At 37.2% G+C, this 19540-nt stretch overlaps 3 protein-coding genes and 1 pseudogene across 5 annotated transcripts; all 4 read right to left on the reverse strand.

Annotated features, from left to right (window-relative positions):
- Positions 1–410: 410 nt before the first annotated feature.
- Positions 411–4525, reverse strand: LOC119988627 (elongation factor 2-like). The gene is made up of 4 exons (XM_038833735.1): positions 4395–4525; positions 3605–3651; positions 3413–3500; positions 411–3139 (listed from the first exon to the last, which is right to left on the reverse strand). Exons 2-4 carry the CDS (start codon positions 3605–3607, stop codon positions 699–701), a joined length of 2532 nt encoding a protein of 843 aa, XP_038689663.1. The 5' UTR covers positions 3608–3651; positions 4395–4525; the 3' UTR covers positions 411–698.
- A 548-nt stretch (positions 4526–5073) lies between these two features.
- LOC119990244 (post-GPI attachment to proteins factor 3-like) lies at positions 5074–9678 on the reverse strand. 3 transcript variants are annotated; one of them, XM_038836141.1, is made up of 6 exons: positions 9546–9678; positions 7904–7998; positions 6653–6914; positions 6371–6567; positions 6047–6234; positions 5074–5652 (listed from the first exon to the last, which is right to left on the reverse strand). In XM_038836141.1, exons 1-6 carry the CDS (start codon positions 9627–9629, stop codon positions 5354–5356), a joined length of 1125 nt encoding a protein of 374 aa, XP_038692069.1. In that variant the 5' UTR covers positions 9630–9678; the 3' UTR covers positions 5074–5353. The 3 variants fall into 3 exon arrangements, with proteins under 3 accessions (XP_038692069.1, XP_038692070.1, XP_038692072.1); XM_038836142.1 differs by lacking the exon at positions 9546–9678 and adding an exon at positions 9196–9336; XM_038836144.1 differs by lacking the exon at positions 7904–7998 and having other exon boundaries at positions 9546–9647.
- Positions 9679–10846: 1168 nt separating this feature from the next.
- Positions 10847–13813, reverse strand: LOC119989679 (annotated as a pseudogene).
- Positions 13814–15802: 1989 nt separating this feature from the next.
- Positions 15803–19357, reverse strand: LOC119989099 (beta-glucosidase 24-like). Its single transcript, XM_038834406.1, has 11 exons — positions 19010–19357; positions 18786–18920; positions 18383–18460; positions 18099–18186; positions 17618–17873; positions 17403–17518; positions 17084–17298; positions 16933–16964; positions 16738–16843; positions 16533–16641; positions 15803–16168 (listed from the first exon to the last, which is right to left on the reverse strand). The coding sequence occupies exons 1-11, from the start codon at positions 19257–19259 to the stop codon at positions 15949–15951; spliced, it is 1605 nt and encodes a 534-aa protein (XP_038690334.1). The 5' UTR covers positions 19260–19357; the 3' UTR covers positions 15803–15948.
- Positions 19358–19540: the final 183 nt, after the last annotated feature.

Consider the following 19540-nt stretch of genomic DNA (forward strand, 5'->3'; position numbering starts at 1 on the left):
CGGGGAGATATTCTTTGTAAGGAATGTTACGGACTCCCAATCTAGAAAGAGGTAATCTTGTGCAAAATGTTACAGACCTATAATTTATGAACCTCATTTTATTCTCAATAAAACCCTCAATTTATAACCCACATTTCATCCCCAATTAGGTTGAAAACTTGTCGTCTATAAGAGTGACTTTCTACAGATTTTACCAGTGACAGCGGCTGGCTAGAAACCATAATAACTAATAATTATTCAATAATCAAGATTGAAAGAGTTATTTCAATGCAATCTTTTCTAGGTTAGGAAAGATGAAATTTGATGAATCAAAACCCCTTTGTTATAATTGGGATTTGGATGCTCTAATCATAATCATCTCTAATAGAACCATGTTTAAAATAAACGCAGAAATAATGAAAAATAGAACATTTGCAGCACAAAACTAAAAGCCCAAGTTAAAGGTCAAGAATCATAAGTATGAAGTATCTCAACCGAAGTAATTCAAACCAAATCTAACGACTCCGTACCTGAGAAACAGGCATAAAATTATTTAAAACTAACACAGAACAATACGACACACAGACAACAACTCCACATTGAGACACTAAACAAGGGAAGAAAACAAAAAATATTAAGGCAGCAAAAATGACAGCACCCAACATAATCCTCTGTGGGTTAAACATTGTTCCATATGAATATTAAAATTTTTTGATTGCTTACAGCTTGTCCTCGAACTCTGACAGAGGGGTCATCTGCTCCTTCAGTCCCTTCCTCTTACGGATATCATGAACAAGAGTTGCAGCCTGTGATGTGGGATCCAATGGATCTGATGTCATCATATCCCAATGATCGAACACACACTGAGGGAAAGCCTGACCAGAGGTTGCAGCCCTCAAATTGCCAGAGAAACCAAATGACTCTACGACTGGAAGGTAAGCCTTGATGTTATAGAGTGGGGTTCCAGGCCTTTGCATTTCTTCAAAGACATGACCACGTTTCTGGTTAAGAACACTGTAAATACCACCAAGAGCCTGCTCCGGGGCCTGGATTTCAACCAGATAGACGGGCTCAAGCAGCCTGGGCTTTGCAGTAAGCTGGGAAGCATAAATAACCCTCCTGGCCGTTGGAATGACCTGACCACCACCTCTGTGGATGGCATCAGCGTGAAGAACGACATCACAGACTTCAAAACAGATACCCCTCATATTTTCTTCAGCCAACGCACCTTCCTTAGAAGCCCACTGGAAACCAGCAACAACAGAGTCCTTAATTTCATTCAGGTACTGAACACCTTTACACATGTCAACCACCATGTTAGGGCCAGTTGTCTCAGGCCCAAAACACCAAATCTTCTTGGCAAGATCCTTGTCCCAACCAAATTCCTCAGACAATATCTTAGATCGGACCTTGGGGTCATCACGTGGACCAATACGTCCATCATCAATGGCCTCAGCAAGCCCCTCCTCCAGGGGACGTGCTTCCATGTAGAGACGATTGTGCTTGTTGGGAGACTTGCTCATGACAGTGCGGCAGGACTTCTCGAGAACGGTCTCACGAAATGACACAACAGGATCAGACTTAACAATCTCAGCACCACCCATGAAATCATCCTGCAGATCCTTCAAACAGATTTCAAGATGGAGCTCTCCTGCACCAGCAATAATGTGCTCCCCAGACTCTTCAATGGTACAAACAACCATAGGGTCTGACTTGGCCAAACGTTTCAAACCTTCAACGAGCTTGGGAAGGTCAGAAGCAACCTTGCACTGAACAGCGACACGAACGACAGGTGAAACAGAGAACTTCATAGCACGGATTGGGTGAGCATCAACTTCCTTTTCATTTGTCAAGGTAGCATTCTTGGTAATAAACTGATCCAAGCCAACCAATGCCACTGTGTTACCACAAGGAACATCTTCAACGGTTTCTTGTTTCTTGCCCATCCATATAACAGTTCTTTGCACATTCTTAACATACAAGTCTTTCTTCTCACCAGGAACATAATTAGGACCCATGATCCGAACTTTCACACCTGTTGAAACCTTTCCAGAGAATACACGACCAAAAGCAAAGAATCTACCTTTGTCAGAAGCAGGAATCATCTTTGACACATAAAGCATGAGAGGACCATCAGGATCACAGTTCCTTATAGCAGTAGCATACTGATCATCCATGGGACCCTCATACAAGTTCTCAACACGGTACTTTTGAGCTGTGGCAGGAGAGGGAAGGTGAAAGATCATCATCTCCAGTAAGGCAGAACTTGCTGGGAGCCAGGTCTGCATGACACGCTTCATCAGTGCCTTGCCCATCAAGTCCTTCTCATCAGACTTCATGGTAACGCCAAGCTTCTGTAACATCGGCCAAAGCTTATCTTTCTGGTCATTCATGCAAGTGTTAATAATCTGCTTAATGGGTTCATAGCAGAACTGAACAAAACCACGCTTGCAAGTAGGAGAGCCAGAGTTCTTGCTGGTCCACTTTTTAGTTGCTGGGTCAAAGTAGTTCTCACCCCAGAGCCTTTCCATCATTTTTCCCTCGTCAACTCCAAACTTGGATGCATACATCTTGGCAAAATTGGTTAAAGTAAAAGCCCAACCATGCAATCCAGCAGAGAAAGCAACCGTTCCTTTCTCAGGGTAGACCTGAACATCACCAAGGAGTGGATCTTCATAAGTAGCCATGATGACATTAGCATTCTCAATTACCCTCTGGAAAGTTTGATAAGCCTCCTCTCCATCAACCTGCAGCTCGAGAAAACACCTGTCCATCTTGTTTACTGTCAAAACAGGCCTGATCCTTTCACCAAGGGCCTGCCTAAGAACAGTTTCTGTCTGGACACAAACCCCCTCAATACAATCAACCACAACAAGTGCACCATCAGTGATCCGAAGTGCAGCTGTGACTTCAGACGAAAAGTCAACGTGCCCAGGAGAGTCGATGAGATTGATGAGGTACTCGTTCCCTGATCTTTCACCCTTGTAGCTCTTCAAAGCAGCATCACTCATCTCATAGTAAAGAGATATACCAGTTGACTTAATCGTAATTCCACGCTCAGCCTCATCCGCCCGGGTGTCAGTCATACGTACATCACCAGCAACTTCTTGGGCAATGATACCAGCAGCAGCCACAAGAGAATCAGTAAGTGTTGACTTCCCTACAAGAGAGAGAAAAAAGAAGAAGACCATGGTGAGAGAGGTGAACAATGACACAAAAGAGCTGCTTCAAAAAAAATTTAAAAAATAGTCAACAAGTTTACAGAGGACAATAAACAAGAAAAAGAGGTGATGGTAAAGGACAAGCCCAATGACTCAACCAAAAGTTGCTTCAAAAAATCAAAATTAACATATAATTTTAATCATATCAAAGCCCATATTACGAATATTAAACACTGAATGGTAAGTTGATGGGAGAACAATAAAATTCATACCGTGATCAACATGGGCAATAACAGACATATTACGAATATTATGCTTCAGGTCCATAATCCTACGAAGCTCTTCAGCAGTAAACTTCACCTGCACATTTCACAAGTTTAACTTGCTTAGAACAAAGAAGAACAAGAAACAGAGGAAAACAGAGAGCTTTAAACCAGTAAAATAAAATGGAACAAAGTACTCACCATCTTGACTACTCTTTAAGTTTCCCAACTAACTATGTAAAAGAAACCTGCCAAAAAACACAATGGACATCTAAGTTATTTCAACTTGCTTCAAGTAGTTAGAACATCATGCGCGCTCAAATAATAATCCAATTGAAAAAACAGCACAGAGATGAGGGAAAAAAAACCAGCAATTCAGTAAAACAATTATCCTTCAACCTTTCACTATTTCAAATTGTGTTGTTTTACCCCATATGCACATGACTTATTCTAAATTTTCATTTGAAGGACACAGCATATCATGTAAGAAAAGTAAATTTACACTGGTCATAACTTGCATATCTGATTCATAAAAGGTTATGAACCACAAACACTAAAACACAACTCAAGAAATTTCATTTAAAAAGAAACCAACTAACGTCAATCTATTAACCCAAAGAGCACCAAGCGCGCCAAAGAAGGTAATCTCCTGAAGTAATCTGTAATCCATCAAAATAGAGAGAACTGCAGCCCCATAGATAACAGCACACATAGCTACAACTAAAGTCTCCAATTACATAGATACTCATATGCAAAAGCACTAGCAGATCTACGAAAGGAAATACATAAACAAAACACAAATCTGAAAGAGAAGACCACACATACCCCCAATAATACAGCGAATCATAAGAATACGCGAATCTCATACTAACATATTAATCGAAAAATTATCAAAGTTGCTAGCAGAAGAAGAGATAACAGAGACAAATAGATACATAGACAGCATAATATGTGTAGCTTCCGATCTAAACAGAGAGATCAAAGAGCTTACAGATACGTCGTCGACAGAAAGAGAGAGCAGAGAGAGGTTTCGGACGTCACAGCTCTCTTCCGTCTCCAAAGGTGAGGCGCTCTCTCAAGTCTCAAGAACTATATACGGGTGTGAGGTGAGGGGAGTTCCGTTCCCGGCTAGGGTTTCGTAGGTAATGAGATAATTGAATATGGGCTTGGGCTTGATTATTGTCATAAAGCAAGGCTGCTCATACGAATACAGTTGGGCACTTGGGCTCCTATGAAGCCCTTTTACTGTTTCAAATAATTTAGAAATATTTTGAAAAAAGGATTTAAGTTCAAATAGTCACTCAAAAATAAGGCAATTTTCAATTTGGTTAGACTCGTTATGAATTCTATGTCTTTCTTGATATGGATTTAATTTTTGTTTGAGACAAAAAAATATTGTTAGACTCATAAACCTAAACCTGATCAACAACATTCATAATTTTTTTTTTTAAATATTGTTAACCAACCTAATTTTATTATAGTGGATTCGCTGTAAGTATGACAAAAGAAATAGTTTTAGGATATAAATCATTCCTTTTCCCTATCCACCTAATTTGGTATGTCAAGGGTTAGGCTCCATGGGAGTACCTGAAATATTCCTTTTTAACCAAGAAAATTTTAAATCCTCCATTGGATGGAAATGACTAATATCAGTAAAAAAGGGTCAAAAATAGAAGAAAGAAAAAACTAATATCAGATTTCACGTTTGCAGGATCTAGTTTTGGATTGAAACATTGCAAAAAGGTGGTGTTCTACAACAAAGACCACAACAATCAAGTCCAAAAAACAAAAAAAAAAATTAAAAAAAAATTCCCAGACATGATCTTCACTGAGTGAACACAGTGTGACTTGCTTCTGGTACTACCTGGTTCTCAACACAAGCATGTAACCCGACTCGCTCTAATATAATCGCTTGAGATAATACCGTTAACAAGTTTGTTCAGTAACATGTTACTTTGCTTTCTTCGTCGACTTTTTAGCAAGGACGTAGGTCTGCCACTCAGCGTCGTCCCTAATGAAACTCCACCATATGTAGGTAATTGGAATAGTTGCAGCATGCCAGAGAGCATGTGCATCAAAGAATCCTTGATACGGAGGAAAATCAAAGATTTCCAACAGCATTGCAAGTGCACTTCCCACGACAGCCACCCACAGTTTCCAGCGAGAAGGATGACGAGTGACGCCAGCCCAGATTAACCAAAGCAGAAGTTGAGACACTCCCATGAAAACACAAACTTTCATATTCCAACCTGTAACATGTCAGGCACAAAAGGAAAAAATTAATTGGGTCCAAGTCACTAACTCCATAACAACCCTGTGTAACCTTAAAACTACATGAGCAGCAAGCCTGCAACTCAACCCCCAAGGCCAGTCAGGGCCTCCGAAGAGAATCGGCCTCCGAAGAGAATCTAACACCCTAATATACATATAATGCAGTTGCATGAACCTCATGCAATGCCAATTCATCCGGTGAGATTAATGATTATGTCCCAGTATTGGAGAAATGATGAATGAAGATATGAAAATTTCAAATTATGGTATAGCGCAGATGTTTGTTACAACTAAATGTTTAAAGTTTGCTGCATAAGTCTTCAGTAACTTGAACTTGACCAAAAAAGAGATGAGAGAGGGTAGATCTTATACCGTAATCTAGTTTATACACGTTGAGGTACAATATGTGGGTAGTCACGAATGCAAGCAGCGGAGCAGCAACCATTACTCTTGCAGCCTCAGCTGTCACATTTAAACTTCTTAATATGGCCAAAATTAGGGAATACCCAATTAACGCAACCGCAGATGAGTAATCTAACTTCTCAGTCAAGTCCACATCTCTGCAATTCAATTAGACAAGAGTGGAATGTAGTAAACAGCTAAGTAATCAACAACAACAACAAAATACGAATACAGAACTATACACAGAACACATTCTAATATAGAAATGAGGAAAAGAGAAAGGAGGAAGCTCACCGACTGTGAAAAACAGCACTCCATAACCAGGAGTTTAATGACAAAAGCCCATAAATATGCCACAGAGTCGCATATTGATAGTACACCGATTTATCTTGTCTTAGAGGCAATTTATAGTACAGAAGGATGAAAAAGGATAGCCAACCATGGAAATGCGTTGCAAGGTTAAGCACAGAAAAAGATACAGAGGCAGGTTCCTGTGTAACGAGTGACTTGTCAACAAATACTCCATAAAACTATGAAGACATCCTGAAACAAGAATAAAAGGAAGAGTAAGCATACCTGAATTCCATACACACGCTTGAAGGGCCATTTTCCATGATACTTGACAGGCCCATTACCAAGTCCCTCCCTCTCTTTCTCTCTATCAATCATACAATTGTAACGGCAATCACTTTGACAATCCCATTGCTTCCACCGCAAATAAAGAGGTTCTTGCATGTACCATGGATCATTATTGGATACACCATTTGAAGAAAAGTTACAGTTCAGAAAGCAACGTTCCCCAATACATCCAGTCTTTTCACATTGTCCTACACAGGACCTACAACCCAGGACATGACATAAGAGATTGCAACATGATATGAGGAAAGAACTGATCAGTTCTTAGCGGAGGTACCGAGAAGTAAATTAATTAAAATCTCCATTACAATTTTTTACTCTAGTCTTTTGAGAATCCTATAGAAGAAGATGTACTTGACGAAATTCACAGGACCAGGAAGGGGAAAAAAAAACCAACAAGAAGCAAAAGAAGAATAAGTGTATGGTTACTTGAATTAACAAAAGAACCTTATAGAAGCATAAATTGTTCAAACGAAGCAAGGGGTTTTCCACTCTAATTCTAACAAGATAAGTACTCTTAGTTAAATGCAATCTTAACATGAATCAACCAGAAGTTCTAGTCTAGAACTCAAGGAAAGGTGGAGAAAGTATTGTAGAAGAAGTATATAATCTCCCAATAAAAATCTCAATAAAAGGAAATGAATAAGGTTGCAGAGATAGAATGGAATAATAGCTGTTTTGAATGTTAAATAAGTTTCTTCCATGAAACCAGACGACTGAAGACTTTTCTAGGATTAGTATGCCTTGTAAACTAATAGAGATCAATACAACAAAATGGCCGTTAAAAAGGACCCACAACTCCCTCTGGGGTCAAAGGAGACTACAGATGGTGAATTCATCTCCAACTGAAGAATTCTAGGGCATTATTTGAATACCTATTGGAATTCATGTGCAATATATAGTGCCAACAATTTTTGCTGTAAACTTTTAGCTTGTCTATCAGTGACTTGTGTATCCTACCTAGTCTTCTCATAATTCACAATTACATGTGGATCTCATGAATTTTGGTCAGACGCCAACTAACAATAAATTGAGAACAGAAAGCATAGAAGAGCCATTACCATGTAGAGTATTCAGAATAATTTATGTATGGCTATACCTTGGAACATATTTGCATGCAGATAGTGATTTTTTTCGAGCGTAAATATATGTTAGACATTGTATTACAATAAAAGGCACATATAGAGTTACCGATAAATGGGGTCAGCATCACCAGGACTAGCATCCAAAACCGCAACAAGGCATGAAAACACCACAAGGAAGGCAACCCAATATCGATCTACCATCTGATCAGAAATTGGCATAAAATTCCAAATTTCAACCCATAAGATTCATATTTTTGAGATCCTAGGAAGATATAAGAGCTGTCTCCCAAGAAGTGCAGCATCATTCAATAATGTTCAAGGATAAAATTCAAGCAAGTAAAACGTCTTGCACTTTTAATTTTCCTTTTTATTTTACAAGAGAAATCCCATATCCGAATGTCATTAATAAAGCATGAATTTAAATACAATACTGTGATACACCAGGAGCGGGACAGATTAGTAATATCGGGCCACTTTACAAATAATAGGCATAACATGATCAGGTAGTTGCAATCCAGTTGAATTAGGGAACAAGACATGTTAATGGTCACGAAGGTGGACTCGGATAAAAAATTCTATCATGCAGAAGGTTCCTTAGAAAGAGCAGGTTTTTCAAATCAAAACATTCTATAATAACCCCCGGTTTGTTTTTCTGAATGGGAAAATTGCCTTTAACATTATAAGTCCCGCAGATATATATCATATGGTATTTGGAGAAAAGAAGAAAATGAACAAAAGTACTCATTTTGTCCACAATGTTTTGCCTATGACAACAAAATTTCTGAAGTCATCAACATGTCCATAAAGTCGTCCCTAAAGTACTAATGCCGTCCTAAACTTCAGTATATACCATTTGTAAGATCCAGCAACTAAGAGAAACAACAGCAACATCTTGACCATTGATTCAGTCTGTCAGTCATGCAAATTAAAGGTCATGCTCACGTATCCCATGACCAAGGATTTTGGATAAACAAATCAACTCTGACTTAATCATCACATACCATTTCTAAACATCACCATATAGATTAAATGCACTAATTCAACAGAACAATTTTAGGCAACTAAACATCACCAAAAAGGTAATATAACTATATAAGAATTCAAGCTTAAAGTAAATGAATGGTATATTTACTTTATAAGAGAAATTGACGTACTTTTTAAAACTGATGTAGAATTTGTTTAGGATTGACCGAACTAGAAACCCTAACCCCAAGTTAATCCCAAAATAAAAAACCCTAGGGCATAAATTTCTCTAAACCTAGGTTTTTGGCAGCCCTAGACTCCTAAATGGCCCGAAATGGCCTGAAACGGCTAGGGTCAACTCCTTAAATCGAATATTATTTCACCAATTTCAAAACTTCAGCATGTCAATGTTGGGGTTGAACACAAGATTCTTACTCGATCTTCCAGATCAGCAAAAGTTTTGCTCCCAATTCTGATTGCCCTCTAGTCCATTAATACTTATCTCACTCTAAGCTCAGAGCTAGAGCCATGGGAGACCAAAATCATGTAACCATTAAAAATTCACTGACAGAAAAGAAACCCAACAAACAATACACCTCAACAACTGAGATTCAGATGTGCAGACAATATATAGGGGATGAATTTCTTGGATTTCAAATTGCCTAATACAATTGAGAACTGACGATGGGTGTGATACGTATAAAAATCAAATGAGCTTGTAGAAACAAAGAAAGAACAGATTAAACGATAAACGGAGATGGCCTGATGGGTTGCTTCAATTGTACCTTTAGAATGTTGTTGGGAACAAATTGGGCACTGGAGCTTTCCGTCTCCGGTTTCGACCCACAAGCAGATATCAGACATGTCATCGAGAGAGCATTTTTTTCTTCTCAAGTATGAGGTTCGGGCCTGAAGACTTATCTGGGTAAATGGGCCAGACCATAGGCTCAATTTAGGCCCATATTTGTTCCAGAATCCGCTTTTCAATTTGGTCAGACCATGGGCTCAAGTTTGGCCCAAATCCTCAGAATCCATTTTTCAATATGGCCACTATATTAATTGTTAGTGTATTGATAATTGACTAATCATAATTTCCAGTTTGGCATTTGTGAGTGTATATATATTTCTATTTTTTTAAATACCGCTGAAAAATATGTTTTTAATTTAAATCGAGCATTCGACACACATATGTCTAATCCAGCTGATTGTCAATCGAGTCACCTCTCCTTAGTATTTGTATAGTACATATATTCCTTGTAGTTGGCCATTTTATTTGGAAATCTCGACTAACTTGACATTCATGTATTCATTCATACGCAATTCCGATTCATTACGTTTGAACCCTAAAAGGTTCTTGATAGAGTTGGATTCTTGCATGACGTATAACACGTGGTTTTATTTATTATATATGCATAGAATAGATATATGATTTTTTGAAAATTGGTTTGCAAACGACATTAATTTAGACATGGTATATCTGGTAATTAACGTTGGAGACTTTGGTTTTTGATAGAGATGATATATATATATATGGCAACAAGGGGTGGAGGATGAGGATATAGCATTTGGCTCACTCCTTTCCTCCTTAATTCTTACAAGAGTTAGACCTTCGTCTTAGTTTAGTAGATCAACAAGGCGAGCTGCGACCAATGGTGCCCCGCATAGAAGAATGCTTCGCGATTTTGTTTTGATATTTGATTTTTCAAGTTTTGTGTGAGTTTGTTATAGTTTAGCATACAGAAGTTTCTCATCCAACGACAAGGAGATTTAGACATGCATACCAATTGGACATAACCAATATGTCTAATTGGTTTATGTTGACAATTGGAGAAAGCTTTTATCCTCTCCTTTTCCATCTAATTGGTTTATGTAGATTAAAAGGTAAGAAGAATGGCTAGGGTTTCTTTACAAAAGCCCTCGGAAAACATCAAGGATAAAGTGTTTTTTCTTTTCCTTAGAAAACAACATCACGTACACTGGATAAACCCTAATCATTTATTTAAGGCCTGGATGACAATGATCCTAAGGCATTCCTTCGATTAGGGCAGGCATCTTTTACATTTCACAACCAATTAACTAGGGATTTCTAACGACCCGAGGCCGGATACCCGTAAGGACGATACCATTTCTGTGTCTTGGCTACTGGCACAACTTCATTAATGGAGGAATTCAAGGAATTTGCATTCTGTAGAAATTGGGTGAACCAGTACAGAGAGTTCTTTGGGTACCTTCTCAAGCCATTTTTATAGTCTATGTAAATAAGACCAAATCTAGTTGAGTAACCATCAGCCCATTCAAAGTTATCCATCAATGACCATGCAAAATATCCTTCAACTTTCACCTCATATTCCCTGTCAAATTAAACCAACAATTAGTATTAATTATTATTATCCTTCAACATTAATTAATTCACATCAATCAATGTTTCACTAATCTATATATAATCAACACACAAAAATAACTAAAGATCAATCCAACTCACTTCATTGATCTAAGAACATTCCAAAGATGACAGCGATAGTACTCCTTCCTCCATGGATCGTAAAGAGCTTCATCCAGCGTTAGAGAAGAATTATCGGCCTCACCAACCCCTAAACCAAGTTTAAATTCCATAATAATCAATTAATCTGCCTCCATTATCTATCTATCTATATATATTATGGTGTTAGTAATTTGAAGACTTGACATACCATTCTCAGTGATATAAAATAGTGAAACATTGTAGGTATCCTTGGTATAGTTCAAAAGATATCGAATTCCATCAGGATATATATAAATCCATTTCGAGCCGGTTGCCTATAGAGATTTAATTGTTTCTCTAATATTAGTTAAATCAAATTAATTAAGCTCGCAATAATTTTTATTAATTTTGTATTGCATATGCACCTGTGGACCAATTGGTACTCCTTCACTGTTGCCTGTAAAATAAGTAAGAAAGAAGAGTTGATGAATATATATATACATATAATTAAAAACTAGTATCAGACGGAAGAATTAATTGAAATGTTAATTTGGTTTGGACATACTATAATGCACAGTCAAATGTTGGTCCGACGTGTAACTGATATTGCCAATTGTGTCGTTATAAGCTGCATAATATGTTGTGTAGTAATTTAGGCCAAGAAAATCAATCGATCCTATTAGCATTTTAGATTCCTCAGCTGTGAAGACTGGCAAACGATGCCCAACATACTTTATCATACTTTCTGGATACTTCCCAAAGGTTATCGGGCTCATATACCTACCAAAAATAAATAAATAAATAAATACAATTATTAATTCCTGTATTAGTAAAACAAATTGTAGATGACTTATATATAGATATACTGACCAGCCAAACATGAAATCTACGGCCGTCAAAGCTGCTACAGAGTCAAGAGGGTTGTCGGAGTAGGGCATGAACCAGTAGGAGATGAGGGTTATCCCAATCTTCCCCTTTTGAGCTTTCTAATGAATTAAATAGATTCAATAAAAAGAAATTAATTAATTGAATAATCATCTTCTTAATTGATTTTATAATCTGGTAATTAGGTTTGTACATACTTGATATTTGTCCCTGTATACATGGACAGCCGCGGCATGAGCTAGAAGAAGGTTGTGAGTGACAATGTAAGGCTCAGTGGCTGAGTTTCCGGCTTGGCATGCATCATTCATAAATTTTGAGCAACGGCCCGGCGCGAATGTGCCGAGATTGTAACCGGAATTTGAGTAACTAACAGGCTTGTTTAAAGTGATCCAATGTTTCACTCGATCGCCAAACAACATGAAGCAGAGTTCCGCGTAGTCTTGAAAATCACTCCTGCATGTAATGATTATAAGATGAAAATTAAAGGGCAGAGGCAGTACTGTTGTTCAATATTTTGTTACGTAAGTGTATATATATATTAGGGTTCTCTCGATCGAGTTGTGATTATTAAACAATGTCACACTTACACAATGTCACGACTTAAAAAGCTGCCATACTCCTTGTCCAAGGCTTGGGGAGTATCCCAATGGAATATTGTGGCAAAAGGCTCCAAACCTACAATTCCCAATACATGAAAATCCAGAGATTTCTTTATTTATGTTTCTATTTGCTTGCATGCATGTAGGTTTATCTTTATATTGAAATTAATTTTGGAAAATCCGCCATACAAAATCCATAGAAAGAAAGATAAGAAATAACCAACGGATATCATTTGATCGATAAGACGGTTGTAAAATGTGACGCCTTCTTGGCTCATCCCTCCACTTAGCTTGCCACCTAAATTCAGAAAATTGAGATTAATTGAAGGAAAAGAATGGGAAAAAAGAAATCAATGTATAAAGTTTTAAACATATGCACTTACTAGGCAACAATCTGCTTCATGAAATGGAGAATCTAAAGGAATTCATATTCATTGCTTCCAATCGTTTCAGATCTTTCCCAGGACGGTTGTAGAAATCAACAGCTACATCTCCATTGCTTCTATCAGCAATCCTTTCTGGGAAGGTTGCCAATAGATATAGTATTAATTAGTACATTATATTGTCAACCAAATTTTCTTTCCGAACCAAAAGTAAAAGAAGAAGAAAAATAAAACCCTAGCTAGCATCGCTCACTAAACTTAATCCGAATTATCGAAAAATGGTGACTCGGAGAAAGAGACCAGGGTAGGTGTGAGTAAATTTGTCCCAAATGCTTGGACCTCGACCAAGAAATGCTTCACCTTCAACCTTGAACAAGTAATTAAGATCAATAATTAAAGAAATTACTATAATACGATATCGTAGCGTAAACTAAAATTAGGTTAATTAAGTGAACTTATATATATATTTATGTGTGTGTGTATACACATACTAGATTTGTGATGCTCATTGATTCAAATCAAACTTACATTTATATTAGCTCAACCTGATAAGCTGCTGTGGCAGAACCCCAGTAAAAGTGATCAGTAAAAATTGTGAATTTAGAGCTATCAAAGTATGGAGCATCACAATAATGATAGGAATCGTCAGCGATGGATGGCTCAAGGAGAGCCGAAAAGCTTGCCAGGACTACAAGTCCCAGCAAAAGAGAGCTATGAATGGCCATGTTAGGGTTACAACAGCCGGAAGACGTTGCAAGTGATTGTGGTTGAGTACTCAAGTTAAGCCCTTTATATAGAGATGTTGTGACCCTAACATGGTAATTTTTGTTTAAAGTAGATGGACTTGCATTATATGTTACCTTCCTTTTTTGGAAGAACTAAACTAACTTGGATTGCAGAAATGGGGGTGAGCAACCCCTACAAAATCAACTCGAAAAAAAGGAATACAATCATGAGGTGCCTTGTGGAAGACATGAGTCCGTATGTTCCAATTAAAAACATAATCCACGAACCAATCAGCACAGGAATTTGCATTATATGTTAGCTTTAGCTAGCTATACGGGATTTTAACTTATGTACGTATGTAAAAAGGAATTGAACTTTACATCTCCGTACATTAGCCTGGGAGGCAAGGCGGATCTTAGTATGTATGAGTTACGCGTAAGTACCCAGGTTTGATTCCGTGCTTAAGATTATATTTTCAACTGAACAGAACTGAGAAATGTATTGGAACATATCGTTGTTTCCGGAGTTTACCATGCAGGGTGGTTCCCGAGGTGGACCAATTCTTGGGCGGATATATTCTCTATCACTGAGGCATGTATTGGGATATATCGTTGTATACGGAGCTTACGCGTAAGTCACTAAGTCCCAGGGTGGACCGATTCTTGTATGACTTCTTCATAAATAAAAAAAAAGGAAGAAATTGGTCCCTTTTAATTTGTGTTTCCGGAAAAGAGTGCTTTTTGAGCCAAAATTTCATGCGCGCTTGGGAATATATGAAGTCCCCTACAATTCAAGTGCAATAATTCCTTCCATCGTTTTTGACATAAGAGTAAAGACCACGCATGCCTGACCACACACTTGATGCTTAATCAAACTCTCTGAAGTTTTGTTGTTTAGGGGTGCGATTTATACACCAAAATCAAACAGATTAATGATCAATTATTGTAGATATCTTCCTTTTTTGTGGTTGGTTATACGGTGAATACATTCACAAGTTGTTCACAATTGTAGATATCTTCCCTTTTTTTGTGGTTGGTTATACGGTGAATACATTCACATGTAGTTCACAATTGTAGATATCTTCCCTTTTGTGTGTTTGGTTATGCGATGAATACATTCTCATGTTCACAATTGTATGTAGATAACTTTCATTTTTATTTTTTTTGTGGGTTCTTTATGCGATGAATACATTCACATGTTCGCAATTGATAAAATGGTTCAGTCTCATGAAAGATGACTTACATTCACGGTAAAACCCTTTTTAGGCTAGATTTGCATCATACGTACTTGATTTACAACTTACAATGAATTCTCTATTTATAGAGAAACTAGCGTGGAACCCAGGGCAGCGCCCCAGGTATTTTTTTTTTTGGGGTGTTGTTTGATATGGTATGCTGTAATATATGTGCATGTAGCACAATCAAATGTTGATAAACCAGTAAGTGCATTCCAGACCATGTAAGTGCATGGAGATAAAAATAAGTGTCTTAAACATATATAGACCATGACACAGTATGTATGAAAAACAATAGAAATTGCACCAGATTAGATCACCACACCATAGTGACATGGATTTGCACTTGTCTTCATCTTATTACAATTTTGCAACTGGCAATCTAATAGAGAACTGCCATCTTCCAAAAAAAAAAAAAAATGCAGGCAGCAGATGGTCTATATGACGACTAGTGCTGCCCGCAGCACCGCATAAGCTTCAAAGCCACCAAGAGTATATGGAGAAACATTAAGAAAACAAGAGGCAATGGTCTGTAGGACACAAACTATATATATATATATCCTTCACTTACTCATCAATTGGTCTTGGAATTGCTAACGTTTAAAGAGATAGAACGAAGAAGAGGAAGAAGGGAGAGGGGAAATGGACCACCTTATATGCTTCAAAAACTTTTAAATGAAGGTTTGGATTGTTTGCCTCAAGATTTGACAGTAAAAATTAACTGTAAAACTTGAATCAAATATCGGATCATCACTAGTAAAAATCATGAAGTAAAATTATTTATTCGTATGGTCCGGATGACAATAAATCGATTAGGGCATCTTTTTTTTTTCTTTTTACATTTCACAAACTAATTAGGGATTTCTAAGAATCCGAGACCGGAAACCGGAGAGGACGAGATCATCTTGGCGTCACTTCTGCTGGGACTACTTCCTTAATGGAGGAATTGGCATTCTTTAAAAACTGGGTGAGCCAGTAAACAGAGTCCTTTGGGTACCTTGTCAAGCCATTTTTGAAGTCTATGTAGATAAGACCAAACCTATTTGTGTATCCATATTGCCATTCAAAGTTATCCATCAATGACCATGTAAAGTATCCTTCAACATTCACATCATCTTCCCTATCAAAAAACCAACAATTCATATGTTAGAATTAAATGGTATAAATGTAGTGAAATGTTACGACCCGACAAGTTAATTTATTGGGTTGAAATGATAAAATAACAAATTATAAGACGACCCATTAAGAAGTTGGGTTATATGTTTGGGCGTTTGCCCTTTAACGGGCTTTGAATTTTCAAGTGTTGGGCTATCAGATTTTTCAACCCATACATGCGGAGAGTATTAGAATATGATACAAATGATGTGAAATATGCTCAACTCAATGCAGAGTAATCAATTATTAAGATAATATTACCAAAACAATTTTAAAAAATAAAAAATAAAAAACACAACAAAAATTACTAAAAATTAATCCAAACTCACTTCATTGATTTAAGAACATTCCAAAGATGACAGCGATAGTACTCCTTCCTCCACGGATCATAAAGAGCTTCCTCCAATGTGAGAGAATCATCGTCTTGCTCACTAATTCCTAAACAAGTGAACAGGTAGAGGTCATGTCTAAATGGACCGAGTCTTAACTATGATCCCATATTACTGTAAATAATATTCTAAAGACTTAACGTACCATTCTCAGTGATATAAATTAGCGAAATATTGTACACATCCTTCGCATGCTTTAAAAGATGTCGAATACCAGCAGGATATACGTAAATCCACTTTGAACCAGGTGCCTGCAGAGATTAATAGTTTTCTCTAATACTAGTAAATAAAATTAATTAACCTCCTAATAATGATTATACTTTCATAATTGCCTACGCACCAGTGGACCAATTGGCACTCCTTCCCTGTCGTCTGTAAAATAAATTAAGAAACAAGAATTGATGAATATTTAGTTAAAAACTAGTATTAGGAGAAGTAATTAATTTAAGTAATTAAAAGATCATTATAATTAGGGTTTATGAGTTAATTACTAAAATGCACTATCAAATGCTGGTCTGTTGTATAGTCGACATTCCCAACTGTGTCATTATAAGAAGCATAGTATGTTGAGTAGTAATTTAACCCAAGAAAATCAAATGATCCTATTAGCATTTCAGATTCCTCAGCTGTGAAAACTGGCAAACGATCCCCAACATTCTTGATCATACTCTGTGGATATTGCCCAGAGGTTATAGGCCCTAAATGCCTACCAAAAATAATTAAATATCAGTAAAATATATATAGATGATTCTTATATATATATATATGTATATGTAGAAGAATTCTCACATGCGCACCAACTATACTCACCAACCAATATTGAAATCTACGGCCGTGGATGCTGCTACAGAGTCAAGAGGGTTGTCTGTGTAAGGAAGGTACCAGAACGAAGATAGGGTTATGCCAATCTTCCCCTTTTGAACTTCCTAATTAATTAAAAAAGATTCAATAAAAAGAAATTTAATTAATTAATTAAACATAAGAAACCCCCACTATCTGGTAGAAAATGCTTTGCACTTACGCACTTGATATTTCTCCCTGTATAATTGGACAGCTGCTCCATGAGCTAGAAGAAGGTTGTGACAGACAATGTAAGGCTCAATGGATGAGTTTCCAACTTGACAAGCTTCATTCACCCATGTCGAGCACCGGCCAGGCGCGAACTGGCCGTTGTTGTACGCGTAGACGGAGTAAGTATACGGCTCGTTTATCGTGATCCACTTTTTCACTCGATCGCCAAATAGTTGGAAGCAGAGTTCTGCGTAGTCTAGAAAATCACTCCTGTAGTTACAAGATGAAAAATGATGTTGTTCTATATGTTACATAATATTGTTTTGGTAAAAGAAAAAAAAAAAACAGAGATGAAAAAGATGCTCTGAAATATTCTTCGACGTGAAACTTATTTTTTTAGAGCGTTTTGAAATTTATAAGCTAGCATTTTCGAGTGTTTGGTGCAGCTTCTCCTGCGAGTTAAGCTGCACCGAACAGGCTACAATTCACACTTACAAGATGTTTGAACTTAAAAAGCTGCCATACTCCTCGTCCAAAGCTTGGGGAGTGTCCCAATGAAATATTGTGGCAAACGGTTCCAAACCTACAATTCCCAATACATGAAATAAGAGATTTAATTTCTTTTCCCAATATATAATATTTCTTCTTTTTCTTTTTCTTTTTCACATACAGCATTATAGCTAGATTAATTTTGAAATTATTGTGTTAATCGACTTGCCATTTTAGATATATAAAAGTAGATTTAGGAAAATTCGTCATAAGAAAGGGTAGAAAATAACCATAGGATATCATCTGATCGATGAGGCGGTTGTAAAATGCAACGCCTTCCTGACTCACGCCGTCCCTTAACTTGCCATCTACATCATTAAAATTTAGATTAGACAGAAGAAAAAGAAAGAACAAAAGAATGACATAATGCAACTTTTTATCACTGAAAGACTTGTCAATTTCCAACTCAACGACCGAATATTCAAACGTTCCAACTTAAGAATTCAAATGTGAAAATTGTTCCATACATGGATAGATTTCTCACTATTCGGACAAATTCCTTATATCTATTTTTCATGTCACATCAGCTGTTTGACTATCCGAATACTCGAAAATCTATCCAAATTTCCATATTGGAACAATATTCAAATATGTATGTATCAAGTATATGTATCTATCAACATATGCACTTACTAGGTAACAATCTTGTCCATGAGAAGGAGAATCTAAAGGAATTCATATTCATATCCTTCACTAGTTTCAGATCTTCCTCATAGGAGTTATAGAAATCAGCCGCCACATCTCCATTGCTTTTATCAGCAATCCTACCTAAAAAAAGTTGCAGAAAACAATAATGTCAGCAACATTTATGAAACTCACCCTGAATTATCCGAAAGCGGCGACTTTGAGAAAGAGACCTGGATAGGTGTGAGTAAAGTTGTCCCAGATGCTCGGACCTCGACCGAGAAATACTTCGCCTTCTACCTGATAAGCTGCTATGGCGGAGCCCCAATAGAAGTTATCAGTAAAAATAGTGAAATTAGAGCTATCAAAGTACGGAGCGTCACAGAAAGTACTGTAGGAATCATCGGCGATCGATGGAGCAAGGAGAGCCAGAAAGCTCGCCAGAGCTACAAGCCTCAGCAGAACAGAGCTTTGAATGGTCATTTTAAAAGCCAGACCTTGCAAGTGAGTGTGGTTTGAGTGGTGAAGCTAGCTAGCTAAGGCCCCTTTAGACGGAAAAGTTATGACCTATTGTGGTAATTTTGTCTAAAGTGCAAGGACTTGCATGGGAATATATAAAGTCCACAATATTATGGATCCCAATATTTTTTTATCACATTTATCCCACATATTGAGATTTACGCACACGATTTCATATAGATAATATAAGACATGTGGGGCTCACAATTTCACATGAATCATCTACGTTCCATCTCAATATTTGA

The sequence above is a fragment of the Tripterygium wilfordii genome, chromosome 21, assembly GCF_013401445.1.
Source record: "Tripterygium wilfordii isolate XIE 37 chromosome 21, ASM1340144v1, whole genome shotgun sequence".
Classification (NCBI taxonomy): Eukaryota; Viridiplantae; Streptophyta; class Magnoliopsida; order Celastrales; family Celastraceae; genus Tripterygium; species Tripterygium wilfordii.